Source organism: Sphaeramia orbicularis, chromosome 21, assembly GCF_902148855.1.
Source record: "Sphaeramia orbicularis chromosome 21, fSphaOr1.1, whole genome shotgun sequence".
NCBI lineage: Eukaryota > Metazoa > Chordata > Actinopteri > Kurtiformes > Apogonidae > Sphaeramia > Sphaeramia orbicularis.
In genome coordinates, this window is record NC_043977.1 from 32636488 (window position 1) to 32653003 (window position 16516).

The following is a 16516-nucleotide window of genomic DNA, read 5'->3' on the forward strand; positions in this document are numbered from 1 at the left end:
CTACTGGCAATACGAACCATGCTTTGGCTATGTTTATACAGGGATCAAATACACAACAGCAGTGGGCCATGGACCACATATTCCAAAAACACCACCCACAGGATAAACCAAGGGGCACAGTCGAATGCCTTCTCGATGGCAGGGATGAAAACAATATTGTTCCTCCTGAATCTGAGGTTTGACTCTTGGTTTGGCTCTCTTTTCCAGTACCCTTGCATAGATCTTCCCATAGAGGCTGAAGAAGGTTGTCAACCAAGACAGCCCTACTACATCCAGAGACTTAAGGGACTCTGCACAGGTCTCATCCACCTGGCTGGCCACTGAGGAGTTTATGAACTACCTTGGAGACCTTGCAGAGCTTGAGTGATGGATTAGCCCACCCTTTGAGTCTCAAGGCTCTCCTTCCACTAAAAAAGGTGTGAAGGCAGGATTTAGAGGATCCTTGAAGTATGCCTTCCACTGTCTGATGATATCCCCTGTCAAGTTCAGCAGAACTTTATCCCCACTGTGAACAGTGTTTGTGGAGGACTGCTTCCCCTTCTTGAGTTGCCTGACAGTTTGTAACATTAACATTATACTACATATTGTATTATATTGTGCGTCACAATTTATTTTAGGGATATCAAGATTTTTATCATACAGTGCAATCCTAACTCTAACTTTACTTCACAAGGGTGTTGGCATTACTAGCCAGAGTCTGTTAAAACAATGGATAGTTTGTTATTAGCCTGTTACAATTATTGCATAAACACCTAACTGCAAATCATTGAACTGACCACAATTGTTTTCCATACTCATGATATTCATTTCCATTCAGCTGTACAAACACATGGGACTCCCACATTATTTACCGACCGTCCTCTCCAGGTGCTTAAATTTCTATTGGTACTAGCCATTTCTTTGTCCATGTCAGTAATAAATTTTTTTGTAGGCTAATTAATTATGGCAATCCTGCCACATGAAATTTTGGTTAACAAATCTTTAACGTCAAGCAGAAATACAACTCCAGTGAACTTCTACAACAATACTTTGTTTTATAAGCTTTTTGAATGTTTATTTATTACTCCATTTAAGTTAACAATAATCTCCAAACTACTGAGAACACGTAAGTCCACAGAAATCAGCCAAAAATTTTGGGATGGTGGCATAAAAGATACAGAAAAGACAATTAAAACCTGTCAACTGAGTGGTCTCAAAACAGATCATCTGACTCATTGACAATCATGAGGAAGCCTTAATAAATACTGTGATGATGATACAATGAAACCAACTGAATCTGGAACCATGATGTATTTTTTCTTGGTTATACTGTAGCACCACAGTGAATAAATAATCTACAATTATTGCCATGACACTGTACATGACAGAAACCCATAGACATAATGTACTCCATTTTAGTTTATAAAGAAGAACTACTTGCCTCCAAATGGTGGCTCAGAGGTTATTCAACTTTGCAATAGGACACACATAAAATTACAGTTCCTGATCAACAAGTCATTGACTCTTCCTGTTTTCTTCTTCCGTCTTAAAGGTTTGAAAGACATTCTTCTATTAGGCTATATCCAACAGTGACCTCCTTTCCTTTCAGGAAATACACTAAGGACAGAGTGCAAAAGCCCATCTGACAGTGCCAAAAAACACTAAGGTGAATTGCTACAGATTCATGTAAGAGGTGGGAAAAGTTATCAAATAATCCATAAATGAAATCTAATCTTGTATCTCATATAACATCAAGACTGTGCTGGGTAGATAATGAATCTGACTACCCAGCTTGGCAAAACTTGCAAGGTGCTTTGTGGGCACATAACTTACTAAAAGCCGTGGGTTTCCATGGGTTTCCGTAGGTTTTTGTGAGTTTTTGCGGGTTTTCCTGAGCATTTTTTTCTTGTACCATTGCTGGAAATTTATCCTGTTAATATCATCATCAACTTTCTGTTACATTGTACACCAAATATATCTTTCAGCTGTCGATATACAGTGATTATATGTTTTTATTAATATGTAATATGTTTCATATTGCCCAAACCTATGATTGATTTACCAGGTGCCAGTGTTTAGTCTTTTGCTTGAAGTTCCCTATCATCAAAGAGCTTGAAGAAAAGTGAACATAAAAAATAGAGGCTTCATATGTCAATATACATCTTCAACATTTTGTTATTGTCATTTATATGGATGTATAATTTGGAATTTGAAGTGATTGTAACATGATATACATTGTACATTATAGCAATTAGCATGGTTAACACTTATAATCAAATTATACATCCATGTAAATGACAATAACAAAATATTGTAGATGTATGTTGACATATGAAGCCTTTATTTTTTTATGTTCGATTTTTCAACAAAATATATTCGTTTTTAATAATGCCTGTGTGCTTTTTCTTCAAACTATACGATGACATGGAACTTGGAGCAAAAGATAAACACTGCCACCTGGTAAATCAATCAGGGGACAAAGGAAATATGAAACCTATTACATATTAATAAAAACACATTTTGACTGTATATCGACAGCTGAAAGGTATATTTGGCTTACAACGTGACAGAAACATTTGGTGATAAACGGACAGTAAAGGTAAAAGAAAAAGATGCTCAGGAAAATCCACGACTTTTAGTAAGTGCCCACTTTGTGTATGTTTTGTAGCCCTACATACTAAGTTGTTATGGCGATTAAAGTTCAATGAGTGTTTTATATGACATACAGTAAGCCATAATAGAAGTAAACATGTGGTACTCACAGGCGATGTAGGCGATCAAAGCGAGGGCAAAAAGTAGCTTCATCATTCTTCTATTTACTCCTGATATCAGCCAGATGACTCGCTTCATCATCCGTTCAATGCAACAGGACCAGGAAACCAACGAGCCACAGGTTCAGGTCCAGCTAGAGCATTTTGACTCTCGGCTGATCATGTCCTCGATTCAAAACTCCAGATATCTGCGTTGATTTGGCAGGTTGTCAGTTACTTGGTTCCTCCAGTTTACGTCAGGTCTAATAAGCTAGACAGGACATAGAGGCTAGCAGTGCGCTGCTACGTCAACACCGAGCAGAGGCAGTTTACGTGGCTAGCAGCGTCCACACAGGTAGCACCGCATCGGATGGGAAGCTACTGGTGTCAATATTTACAACTTCCCATGAACTTATCTGTGTCAGCTGTTCTCGCCAAGTAAATATTTATACCATCAACTGCAACACATGGCAATCTCTCACCCAGGGGTATCTCTCACAAGTGCATTAACAAGACCATGTTAATGTCTCAGCAGCAAAAGTCACTGTGAAGCCGAAGTTAGCTGCTAGCATAGCGTTAGCATTTAGCTACCTGACTAGCTAAGCAGTTGACCGAGAACGTTTTGTCTTTCGCTCATAACTGCCGCAGCACACCAACAGGCGCACACTCCGCCTCACATTAACATATTATTAAAATACCGGGAAATAACGCAGTTGCTCATTTTAGAGGCACACAGAAGCACACATGTCGGAGTTTCCTCCTATCAGTTGGGCCGAGGAGTAGCAGATGAGCGATTGCTCGTGACTCAATTAAACATCCTGGCACCGCAGAGCGGAGGCGTGTGACGTTCACTCACTCGGTAAATTTAATGCAAGTATCTTCAGTGGAAAAAATTTTAACATATGTAGATGACCACAACATTATAATATTGTTATTTGAATTATTTTTTATGTTTGATTTTCCTTTGTAATTCTGGAAAAATTTGGAACAGTAATACAATGGTTCCTTTATTCCCTCACATGTAACTTTCCACAGTGATGTGAACTCACCTTGTTGGTCCCATGGTTGAGTTCTCTCCCTTTAGCGCATGTTTATACAAATGTACACGTCTACTCATGTGTATCATTATCATTCATCCCGAAGCACCAATGCCTTCATGTATTATTGTTAAACCTTATGCCATTAGAAGATTATTTACGAAGGATGTGATTTTTTAAACAACTATTTAATACACTTACACACTTTAACATAAACCAAAGTATGACTCTTACATAGACCATCTGTCATTGTATCACCACTAATATAGCTTGGTGCATTTTTATAAAGTTCTGTATTCATTTAAGAGTGTATTTTATTTCCTTTATCTTACTTTGTTACTACTATATAAGTCACTGCACCACTTCATCTTAAAAAGATATTATACTTTTTATACTTTTATTTGATAAGTCTGCAAATTCATATTATCAATATAAAATTAAAGTAGCCATTTATGATGCTTTATTGTACATTAAACTACTAAACAGCATACACAGCAGTGGTGGATCCAGAAAAAAATTGGGGGGGGCAGGAAAATGGTGGGGTCTAGGGTCGGGGTCCCAGCTGGGGTTCAAGGGGGTGAAGCAAAGCAAAATTAACATTGTAAGTAGGGGTGCAACGGTACAGGTATCCCACGGTTTGGTCCGTATCTCGGTTCTTGAGCCACAGTTTCGGTTCGGTCTTGGTACGTGTTTTGTGTGTAAAGAAAACTTTTTTTTCTCCCAAAATTATATTTTTATTTTGTTTTTCAGCAAAACCTGGATTTCACAGCGGGAACAAATTATATCAATGCACTGAATAAAACAACACTTTCAGTACTGAACAATATAACCCTTTCTTATTCCATGACTACTTGTATACAGTCATATAAAACAGGCAAGTGCTCACATAGGGCCCAAAGGGAGCTTTTTATAAAAAAAAATAAATTCCTGTTCTTGCATGGGGACGTAAAAGAAAACGGCAGTACAGAAACGCCAAGGTTATTTACCGTATGCAATTCCTTGTAATAGCGTGTCACGGTATTGTATGTGTATCAGAGTCCTGCATCGGGTCGGGTAAAAAAATATATATATATTTTCACGGGTACATGCACAGGTAGAATTAAATTAAATGCGGGTGGGTAGCGGGCAAGGAAGTGACAAAATAAAAGAATATTCATGGTTGAAAATAATTGTCAGGACATTTAATGATGATGATCATCTAATTTCACCATGGTTGATCCACAGCCGGTTTGTTTTATTTTAACTTTGTGTGATTCCACTGGCTGTGTTCCGCAGCAACTCAGAGATATTTAATATTCAGTCCATGCAGTTATATACTTCAGACCAGTGGCAGCTCATTAATAGAAGATGATAGGAATCACCTAAAATAATTTTACAAAAACATTAATATTTACATAAACAAGCTATACATGATACAGCCCATGAGTACCATGTATAATCTGCATTCTAGTGTAATTCAAAAAAGGTTTTTGGTCATTTAATGAACCGTCATAACAGTCGAGTCACATGTTTCCTGTTTAGGTTGCAAAAAATTGTGCCCAAGCACCACCCACAGGAGTAAACGTCACATCCAAAAAGAATCAAAACCTTCTGCAGAAATGGAATCAATGAATAAGTCTGTAAGTATACGACTGAATTAAGACCAAGCTGCTGGATAGCTCAGAGGTCAACACAACTGGTGTCAATGTGGGAGGTAGGGGGAACGCTTCCTGGCAAGAGTGGTATTATTGATATGTTTTAGCCCTTACATTGATATCCTATTTTTATTTATGCCATACGATCTACCAGCACTACCTCCACCCCTGGTCTAAATGCATTATCCATACTATCAGTGGAAGAGACAGTTGTCAGGGACATGTCTGACTTTAACAATAGGGTCACAGAAAAATGTGCATGTTTGAAGGAGAGACGGGTGAAATTTACATAGAAAAAATAAAAGCCTGAAAACATACTGTGTGTTTTTATTTTAATTTAAATTAATATTTTAAAATAGTAATGTGAAACTGATTGGTTGTACATCTCTATATGTTAGCCCTGTGATGAACTGGTGACTCGTCCAGAGTGTAGCCCGCCTTCACCCATAGGAAGCTGGAATAGGCTCCAGGACCCTCTGTGACCCTAGTGAGGATAAAATGGGTTCAGAAGATGAATGAATGAATGAATGAATGTTAAAATAGTGGTGCGTGTACTTTGGTGAATCCTAGTGGTGATGTATGATTATAGTGCATCTGAAAACTGACCTGGATACTGTGCCCCAACATAAAACAATTTCACCAGCTTCCACTGGTTCACATTGTACAATAATACATTACATACCTTCTGAGGCTGCTCTTTTTTTTTTCCGACATGCAGACCTAAATGCTGCTTGAATAGACAGTTGTCTCTTCATGATTAAACTTTAGTCTTGTTGAGATTTAACCCCCTTTATCATACAGACTATCATCATAAATGGCACGTGCACAATAGACCCTCCCTTCCAATACAGAGATAGGAGAGCGTTGAGTCGCAGACATTTGCCCTCCATTGCACATGTGGGTGGACAGCTCAGTTGGTAATGCTATGGTTTACCAATTGGGAGACTGGGATTCAAATCCCAGTAATGACACTTGTATTATATTCAACATTTTACTTGTTCAAATGGAGGCCGTGGCACCACGGGCGCCAGTAGGTAAATCAGCCATTGCACATTAAAATTAACCCCACCACTACCAGCTCCAATTACAACAAATAATATTTATGCTTTTATTTTGTGCATCTTGTAGGTTGAGTTTTTTTCTTCATTTTATGCATGATGTTAAAATGAAACACATTAATTTACGAAACTCATTCATTCATTCATTCATCTGAACCTGCTTCATCCTCACTAGGATCACAGGGGGTGCTGGAGCCTATCCCAGCTACCTATAGGTGAGGGCAGGGAATTTCTGAAACTGATTTCTCTAATTACAAAGCATGAATACAAAACATCAGAGGAAACATTCTTTTCCCCAAAAAAATCCATGTTAGGTAGCACCATAAAGGACTGTAAATAAGGATCTAATAACTCTGCTGCCAGTGACTAATGTGTGTTCTGAACATTAGTGCTTAAGACTCTTTTCAACAAAATACAGTGTTTTGTTAAAACTATCTGAAAAATCCCTTCTTCTCAGTGACAGTACAGTCTTCAGCTACTGTTTCTGCCACATACTGACCTCTGACTCATGTTTTAGTTTCCTTTCTGTGCCTTTGCCATTAACAAATGTTTTACATATTTTTCCACAAACAGAGACTCCTGGTCATTGTGCTCTATGACATCACAGACCCCACAGCATCTGTCCCAGAGGCTGCTGTTAGTGACCAGATACAGATGTACCGGTGCTGGTTTTACTGAATTTACAAATTTGTAAACACCATAACAGCTGAGTAAAACACACTGTCGTCTGCTTTCACATTTTTTTTTTCTTTTTCTCTTCTGCTGCAGCATGGTTGTACATTACTTTCTGTTGTGCTGTTAGTAGTAGACAACTCCTCCACAATAATCTCTCCTGCTCCTTTGTAATATGTGAATGAAATGTAACAACTCACCAAGTGAACACTCATCCGCCTCAGTTTTCTCTTCATCATGGACATTTGTCCTCCTCCTTATTATCCCAATGTTCCAGGTCACCTTCCATAAGGCTAGCAACAATAAGGTATCTGTCATTGTACAACTCTATGATTTCCTATTTTCAACCTTTTGTCAAAATAGTATTTCTCAATGAAGGAATGAATGAATGAGTATTTCTCAATATATGATTTTTATTGTTAGCCGTGCCCAACCTTTCAAAGCAAACTGAAAACTATAAATGCCTCCCAATGTCTATGAAGTATCTATGTACATATTCATTTATTCATTTTCTGAACCTGCTTTATCCTCACTAGGGTAACGGGGGTCGCTTGGAGCCTATCCCAGCTACATAGGGGTGAAGGCGGGGTACACCTTGGACAAGTCGCCAGTTCATCACAGGGCTGAACATACTGTATAGAGACAAACAATCACTCTCATATTCACACCTATGGGCAATTTAGATTAACCAGTTAACCTATTAGTGCATGTCTTTGGATGGTGGGAGGAAGCCGGAGTACCCGGAGAGAACCCACACAGACACAGGGAGAACATGCAAACTCCACACAGAAAGGTCCCATCCCCCGTAGACTGGTGTTGGAATCGAACCCAGGACCTTCTTGCTGTGAGGCACGAGTGCTAACCACTGCACCACCGTGTCGCCCTTCTATGTACATATATGTTTTAAAATCCAATTTCTAGACCATTTCCTTCTACAAGAATTATCTGTGGTTGCCAAGGTGTTATTTCATACTGTGTCATTTGACCAAAATGAGAAGGTTAGCAAATTGATTTTTTTTTTTTTGTTAAATGCCATACATTTGGCTTTCTACACTCCAATATAGTCGATGGCATCATAGTATAGACTAATCCAATATCAAACAGTGTGTGGAATTTAATTGAAATGTACATCAAAAACCAGTGGGGGTGGTGTTGGAACACACTATAGACTATATTAAAAGTGTTTGCTTGGAGATGGGTGCCTCCAATTGAACTGTACTGCATATATACTTAATGCCATTAAAAACCCACGGTCCGACCATATGATGTAATTTCCAGAAAATGTTTTGCTCTGGTGCCTATTTTGTATGTTGCTCATGAGATCAGTAACACAGTCAACAGCTGTATTTTTTTCATTCCCGATGCGTGCGACATCAACGTTTGGACTAATCCATTATTATCGGACATTGAGTCAAATCCCTTGTACAGAGTCACGCTTGACTGGTAACTTTAGGTGTGGTCCATAGCTGATAAAAAGGCAGCAAAGAAAACGCCCAAATGTTTTTGCTCAAAATGCCATGACTTACGATACAACAGAGAGAACGTGCCATTAGCATGTTACGAGCAAGTCTGAGCCGTGGTGAAGTTGGTCGCCGTCTGCATTGTCCTCGCAGTACAACCAGTCGTCCGAGTGCCAGATCCATTCCAGATTGGATCGGATCCCTCAGGACAGGATCATGAGACTTGTCAGTTTCATTTGTCATTGCTGCACTGCTTGTTTGGAAGCCAAAGGTGGACACACACATACTGAATGATGACACTTTTAATTTCTGAGTACCTGTATTTACTGACTGAATAAACATGTCCACAGTTTATTCTCTAATGACCAGTGCTTCCCTCTTTATTATGAAGGTAACCCCAAACCAATTAATTTAATATATCTCCAAATATACATATTATTCTGACCTGTGTGTTTTTAATGGTGCAAAGTATATTACATTACCAAGAAACAGAATATTGTCAGATAAGTAATGAGGCAGGAAACATAAATTCCAACCACTTCTGTGTTTACTGTGTTTAGAAAATCTATTTTGTGATGCAGAGTTTGGCTATTTACAGGTGTTTCCAGACAGGTGGAGGTTAAATACTAAATAATTCTCAGCATTAATTAGAGTTGAGATTTCCTCATACATGACATTGCTACCCTACTCTAGGGCTTGACAGGTAATCTTTTTTATATGTTTTGATCTGGATGCAGGGGAATGTGCAGGACAAATAAGAAGAAGCTAACGCACTACAACACCAGGGAATGTAGGCCACATATTATGTAAATCGCAACCAGTGGACAGAGGATGCATCAGATGGGGACGTGAACAACACAAACAAATGCTAATTCCAAAGATTCACCGTATTTGGGGCATGTGTTGTTCAAGTGCAGCTATAATCTATGGTTCCACCTGTTAGACTCAACTGAGATAATCCATTTACGGTCATGAAACAAAGGAAGTACACTCTCTTTGACTACTATGGTTTTACATTTCAGGGCAAAATAATATTTAGAGACTAAATAATGACATGGTGGAATCTTTTGTCTTTTTGGTTAGATTAAGTTAGGTTAGGGATTAGGTTTAAATAATGTTTGAGCCTTTTTTTTTTTTTTTTTTTAACTTTACTCTGATTTGTAAAACCATATAATTGAATGAGGATGCACCAAGTATTTAAGAAAATTTGTCTGAAGCTGAAATTGTATCATTTTTATACCTATACTAGAGACACATGTTTTGTTTTAATGTTGTGAGGTATTTAGGCCTAACCCTTCCTATAATATTGAGGAAATAGAAAGAAAGAGACAAAATATGCAACACTGCACATTTATGAGACATGGTACGGCACATTTTTAATTAGAAAATTCTAATCTAATCTAATCTAATCTAATCTAATCTAATCATGTTGTAATTCGAACCCAACCAAAGAAAATGTCACATGAAAAGACATGTCTTTGTCAAAACTTACCATTTCCAGTGTACACCTGCAGCTCACAGGTTGCTGTTCATTCATGTGGTGAGGGGGGACTTTGAAAGCCAACATGCCAACAGTGGGAGGTAGGAGAGTGACATTTCTGCCACTGAAATAGAATGAGACAGCACATCCTACGAGACAGCCTAGAAGTGCATTAAAGAACATCTCATAAAAAACATGAAATCTGTTAGAACAAAACAAGACACACAGATGAGAATAACCTCAAACTAAAACAATACTAACACAAGTGGATAGTGGTGAAATAAAGAGCTGTGCACTGAAGGATGTGCTGATTTAGAAGCGATGATCCTTACTGATACTGAATGGCAACAGGGACAAATATTTTTCTTGTGTTAATTTCATCGGAAACAGGACACTCAAGATTATCTTACGTTATTGTGTTTACTTCACAGTTTATTTGCTTATACAATTTAGTTAAATTTCATTTGTGGGAAACAGATGTTTGTTGTTTCCTGTTTTAATAGAATGATGGGATATCTTAGAATTCACGTCACATCATCAAGTGGTCACTGGAGTAAAAGAAACATAGTTTTACAATATAATGTAATTCCTCATATGAAAATACTCCCCTCATTAAACTCTAGGCAGAGATATTGAATGGAACAGAATGTCAAAGTGACATATCTGTGTTTTCAGGATTTTGTTGTAGTTTAATCATTGACAATCCCTTAGAGATAATTTCTAGAATAGCCCATCTGTTAGGTGAAATGTTTGGTAATGGCCCATCTGACAGCTGCTAATAGTGAGGATTGGCATGAAAACAGCCCATGGAGCCTTCGTATGGTAATTTGCAGCTTGTGGGGCAAATGACAGTGGATACTGACTCTAGCAACATGTAACACAATGCTTTATGTTACTGTACAGGGTCTGGGTACCCAGCCCCCTGAAGGGGAGGCAAGGGACAGGGTATTGTTTTTGGTTTGGTTTGTTTGTTTGTTTGTTTGTTTGTTTGTTTGTTAACACTATAGCAGCAAAACTATTTGTTCAATTAATACCAAATTGAGTTTATAGATTGCCAGTGACCCAGAACAGATCTGATTACATTTTGGGAACAGTAGGACAAAATTCAAATTCTTAATGATTTTTTTTTTTTTTTTCCCCCCTTCTACTTATAGCTAATGGGCATAATTTCAAATGTCTGTAAAAGAAAAACTATTGGTTGAATTCATACCAAACTGGCTTTATAGATTGCCAGTGACCCAGAATAGACATGGTTACATTTTGGGAAAGGTTGGTCAAAGTTCACATTTTCTATGAATTTTTCAAATCTTTTTTTTCTCCCATTTTCTTAAAATAGGCGAAATTTCAAATGTCTATAAAAAAAATCTATTTTGTTTCAATTTACTTCAAACTTGGCACATATATAGAGGCAATTGCTGCGCTGACATTACCACATGCGTAGACATGATGACATCATCTGGATCAATGCCAAAATAAGCTACAATATGTGCAAGGGGCGGGGTTTATTGTGCCTGGTACCACTTGTTTGACATTGAAAAGTTGAAGATCAAGGTCGCAACAGACAAATTTATAAAAATGTCACTATATTTTCAAGAATTTCTACAGAAGTTTTAACCACGGTATCTACCATTATATTCCAGAATGCATGATAAAGTCTTAAATAAAGATGCCTACGTTTAAATAACACGTACAACTGCTCAGATTTACAGGGTTGTACATGGGAACTGAGCTGCCTTTTATGAAGATTTGTTGTTTCTTAGTGCTTTCATTTTTACTGAATACACTTTACTTACTATCATCCAAGCTTCAGAAAACTGTGCATGGGCAAGCTCTTCTTTTGCTTTTGATCTTGATCTCTTAATCTTTTGGGCCCGAAAATACTAAACTTATTCAAATTACTGTATCACAGTCTAGGTTATTATTGTCTGCACAGATGAAAATGCAACTGCTGTATTCATATTACATATATTCATTTATGTTTCTCATGATTTCCATGCACATAAATATGTAGCAAATAGAGGAGGAGCTAAATAACTACAGTCACTGTCTATTACCAAAAATGGAAGAAAATCAGTTTTGTAAAATATAGTTTGCTAAATGCTAAGAGCAGGGTGCAGTGCATATAAGGTTTACAAATGTACCGGGACGAGTAGGCAGAGAAGCGTCTGCAGTTTTCTGCTGGTGGGTGGGTTCCAGTTGTCATTACTGAAAGCTATCTTTAATAAACCTCATATGATGACCTTGAATTCATATTTGCACAGTTCCACCCATGCTAGGTACAGAGCGGATTGGTAAATTATTGATCTCAACTGCAGAACCTATTTGAATATCTTACAGCCAACAGAGATCCTTAAGAACAGCACACATACACAAACACTGAAATCACCATGTGCCAACAGTGCTTAGGACATCATAGAGCAGCATTTACAGAAGCATTCAACAGGCTACAAACATTACACAAACAGCATCATAATATTCCTCCAGGGTTCCAGCAGCACTGTTGCCAGATGTACAGTAATTAGTATATTTGAATGATGATATTATCTTCGGTACAATCAATAATGTACAATAATTGGATAATTTAGTAACACTCAGTATTATTCAGTATCAGCAATAATCATTAATCTAAGCTATCTCATTTGAATTCATTTCCTAACGTGATTACAATAGCAAAGTGGATCCTATTTCTGCTTGTTGTGTTGCTGTTTGCTTTCTTTAAAGATTTTATCACATAATTTTTACAAATCCAAAAAATACAGATTTATGTTGCATTTGGTTTTGACAAGCACACACTATTTTTCCTCCAGCTAATAGAATTTTAAGCTTCTGTTACTATGGTTAAGCATGTCCCATGTGGAAATGATGTCTGTCTTCATCTGTGGAGCTTCGTGAGATCATGTGTCACTCGTCTGAAATAATATCATTGCTGTAAATGTTCATAAATATAATGAAAGCACCATGAAAACAGTACGATGTCAGTTGTATATTAAATAGGCAATAATTAAACAAGGTAATGAAAATGGAAACTGCCAGTGTTATCAACAGGAAACGTAAATCTGACAACACAAATATGCATCAACACCTGGATTCCTGTTTGAAGGTTCTTCATCATCATGAAAAATGTATCCGAATGCCTCAGGCTCAGATTGCAGCAAGTTATTAATTCATTATTGCTGCGCTATTACTTTGTGCTTAGCTTGCAGTTCTTATTGCAGTGTATTTAAGATGTGCATCTAACCCAGTAGAAATGCAGTCAAAGGATGTACACTGTTGGGGAATATGATGTTCTTCCAACATTAGAATTGATAAGAAAATACTATCAAGGAACTAGGCTGTACATGGAACAACAGCCACCTATATTTTCTATACATATTTTTTTTATCCACCTGGCATATAACGCATTTTGATTTATTAATCATTATGTATGCCCCATCCATCTGTCTATCTGGCATCTTTATGCTGCAAGCAAAAGTGGTCCAAATGCCACATGTGACTCAGATCTGTTATTTAATTATATTGTGAACAGCATAAATCATAATGAATCTGATCTTTTCAGTTGTGATCTGGACCACTTCTATATGTGGTCCTGAATCAGATACACATGCAGTCTTCTCCAGTGTGACCTCAGTCTGAATGGTCAGAGCAGAATTAATGAGAGTTTTTTGTCAACTCAAATGGCGATTTGTCACAGCTCAGTACTGGAATAGGTCATTTAATAAATAATATGAAGTATTTCCAGTGAAACATTTACATGAATGCTACAGTAAAATGCACTGAAAACATTACATATTGATGTGCTTATATATTTTTGGTTCAGTAAACTGTAACCACTCAGTTTTGCTTGAATTCATTTTTTTTTTTTTTTTTTTTTTTTTATTTATTTATTTATTTAAACCAATCTTACTACAGTGTATCAGTCATGCAGTGGAGTGGTTCCTTTCCTTCCTTCCAATTTGTCAGTTTTGTCTGATTTACCATTTGTCCATCACTGATTCAGAGAGTAGAGTGTTCTTTGTAGGAGAAAACACAGCATGATTAAAAAGAGAAAGAGATACTTGCGTAATCGGTGGAGCAAAACTATTATTTATTTCATTTGTTCTGGCAGTACTTTTCCTGCTCTGACAACTCAGTAAAGAGTGTCCATAATCACAGACATTTGGCGAAAAAATAAAGACAGCAAAGAAGTAGGAAAATGTGATGCTGGTCATCAAAGAAATACATTTAAAAATAATAATCTGCTCTGGTTCACCATCACCATTTAGTACAGAAAATCAAACATGTCTTGAGGCCAAATGCCATTACTAAATGAATACAACTGTCAGTGCATGCTACACATAGGCAGAGCTTTAATACCTTTTTAATATATTAACAGACAAGTACAAATGTGATCATACTGGAACAAGAAACTAAAGCATGAAAACAGAAAAATAACATTCAACAACTCTGTGATAAACATGTCTGTATTTTTTAAGATACCAAACTGCTTTGACTAAATATACATGTCAAACAGCTGAAAAAAAAAAGAAAGAATAGAATAGAATAGAATAGAATAGAATAGAATGCAAAATTGCTAAACATAAATAATACAGTGCAATAAGACTTTATAGTCAGTTCTGTAAAATCCCAAATATAAAAATATTTAAACAAAATACAAATCTAAATAGAAGGTAACTCAGGGTACTTAATGTACAGTATGGATAGAAATATGTAATACAATATAAGTATGATTATGATTATGTTTAATACAGTTCTTTGTGTTAAAACAGAAAACTGGCACAGAAAAAGTATCATTTAAGCCAAGGTATCAGTATCAGCACAAGTATAGAACATTTTTGTATGATACCGAATCCTAAAGGTAAAAAAATACTGCTAATTATGTATGTATGTTCTTTATTTTTGAAGGTACTTCATTTGTACTGCAATTAAATTTTGCATGTGCAGATAACTAGACTGTGTGGCCATGAAACAATACAGCAAATACGGCTGTACAGTAGTTGTATCCTAAATTGAGATTGAATCTATCACATGGGAATAGTTACAAACATAGGTTTAAGTAAATAGCACTGTGAAGGCACCTGTTGATTTACTGAATCCCTTAACCCCTTAGACTGGATCACTGGATGTACTCTGACAGAATACAGATGGATATGTCTGTCCCACTGTGGCAGATTTGTCATTCTCCATCTAAGTACATCACAGAACAATAACCCCTGACCTGCAGCTACACACAGAAAATGAAGTTTTCACTCAGGTACTTTTTTTTTTTTTTTTTTCATATGTGCCATTTTCTTTTTTTAGGGACTTAAATAACACACTCATGCACAGGTTCAGCCAAACCAACACCTCTCTCCTGACAGTATTTTTCCAGGCTCTGCCATAGCAACAACTCAAATAGCTTTTACCCCAATTCCACAACAATAAGGAGTACCAGACCTACAGCATTGTAATAGACTATCCATGACCTAGGTGAGTGGTTATGGCCCCTATGACCATCAGCGGACCCATAGGTGCCCTTACATATAGTAAATGATGTTAGAGAGGTATCCCATTCATGTGCCGTGTAATGTTGGGTCACACTCTGTACTGTCCTCTGTATCAGAGGAACAAATGGAAAAAAAGAAAAAAAGTCACAGGCGACCCCAGTGGCTCATGGGAGCACATATCCCACTGAGGACAAGGCTTTATCGCAGGCAAAATGGGGCCAAAAATAAGGCATATATCCCTGGAGGGTTCATAAGCACTTTGAGATATTGTAAAATGATAAGTGCTTTGTAAACACAATTTATTACTACCCCCTACCCCCACCCCACCCCCCGAAGGGGAGGCAAGGGGTATTGTTTTTGGTTTGGTTTATTTGTTTGTTTGTTTGTTAACACTCTAGCAGCAAAACTATTGGTTCAATTCATACCAAATTGGGTTTAGATTGCCAGTGACCCAGAATACATCTCATTACATTTTGGGAACAAGTAGGTCAAAGTTACATTTTTTAATGAATTTTTAAAATAGTTTTTTTTTCTCCCATTTACTTATAATGGGCAAAATTTCAAATGTCTATAAAAACATCAATTTTGTTTCAATTCACTTCGGACTTGGCACATATATAGAAACAATTGATATGTTGACATTACTACACACATAGACATGATGTCATCAGCTGAATCGATGCCAAAATAAGCTACAGTATGTGCAAGGGGCGGGGTTTGTTGTGCCTGGCACCACTTATTATTATTATTATCATTATCATTATCATTATTATTATTATTATTATTATTATTATTATTATTATGATAAGAGTCAATAAAATTGGCATTGCTGGGTCAGTAGTGGTGGTGGTGGGTCCCAGATCTCCTCTGGAATGCAAAAAGGCTTGAGACACCAATCTTCCCCATCCCAACTGAACGCCCAACCATAACCAAAAGCTCATCGTGAACTTATGAACCCTCAAA

The 16516-nt window shown here is 37.1% G+C and overlaps 1 protein-coding gene across 2 annotated transcripts in view; it reads right to left on the bottom strand.

Annotated features, from left to right (window-relative positions):
• Positions 1-3541, bottom strand: part of uxs1 (UDP-glucuronate decarboxylase 1) — a 38728-nt gene extending 35187 nt beyond the window's left edge. Inside the window, exons 1-2 of one of the 2 annotated variants that reach the window (XM_030124916.1) lie at positions 3428-3541; positions 2742-2938 (exon numbers count right to left, since the gene is read on the bottom strand). In XM_030124916.1, coding sequence (XP_029980776.1) covers positions 2742-2832 — 91 coding nt within the window. In that variant the 5' untranslated portion in view covers positions 2833-2938; positions 3428-3541. Of the gene's footprint in view, positions 1-2741; positions 2939-3427 lie in introns of those variants that run through there. The other variant, XM_030124917.1, reaches the window with a different exon arrangement.
• Between the last annotated feature and the right edge of the window lie 12975 nt (positions 3542-16516).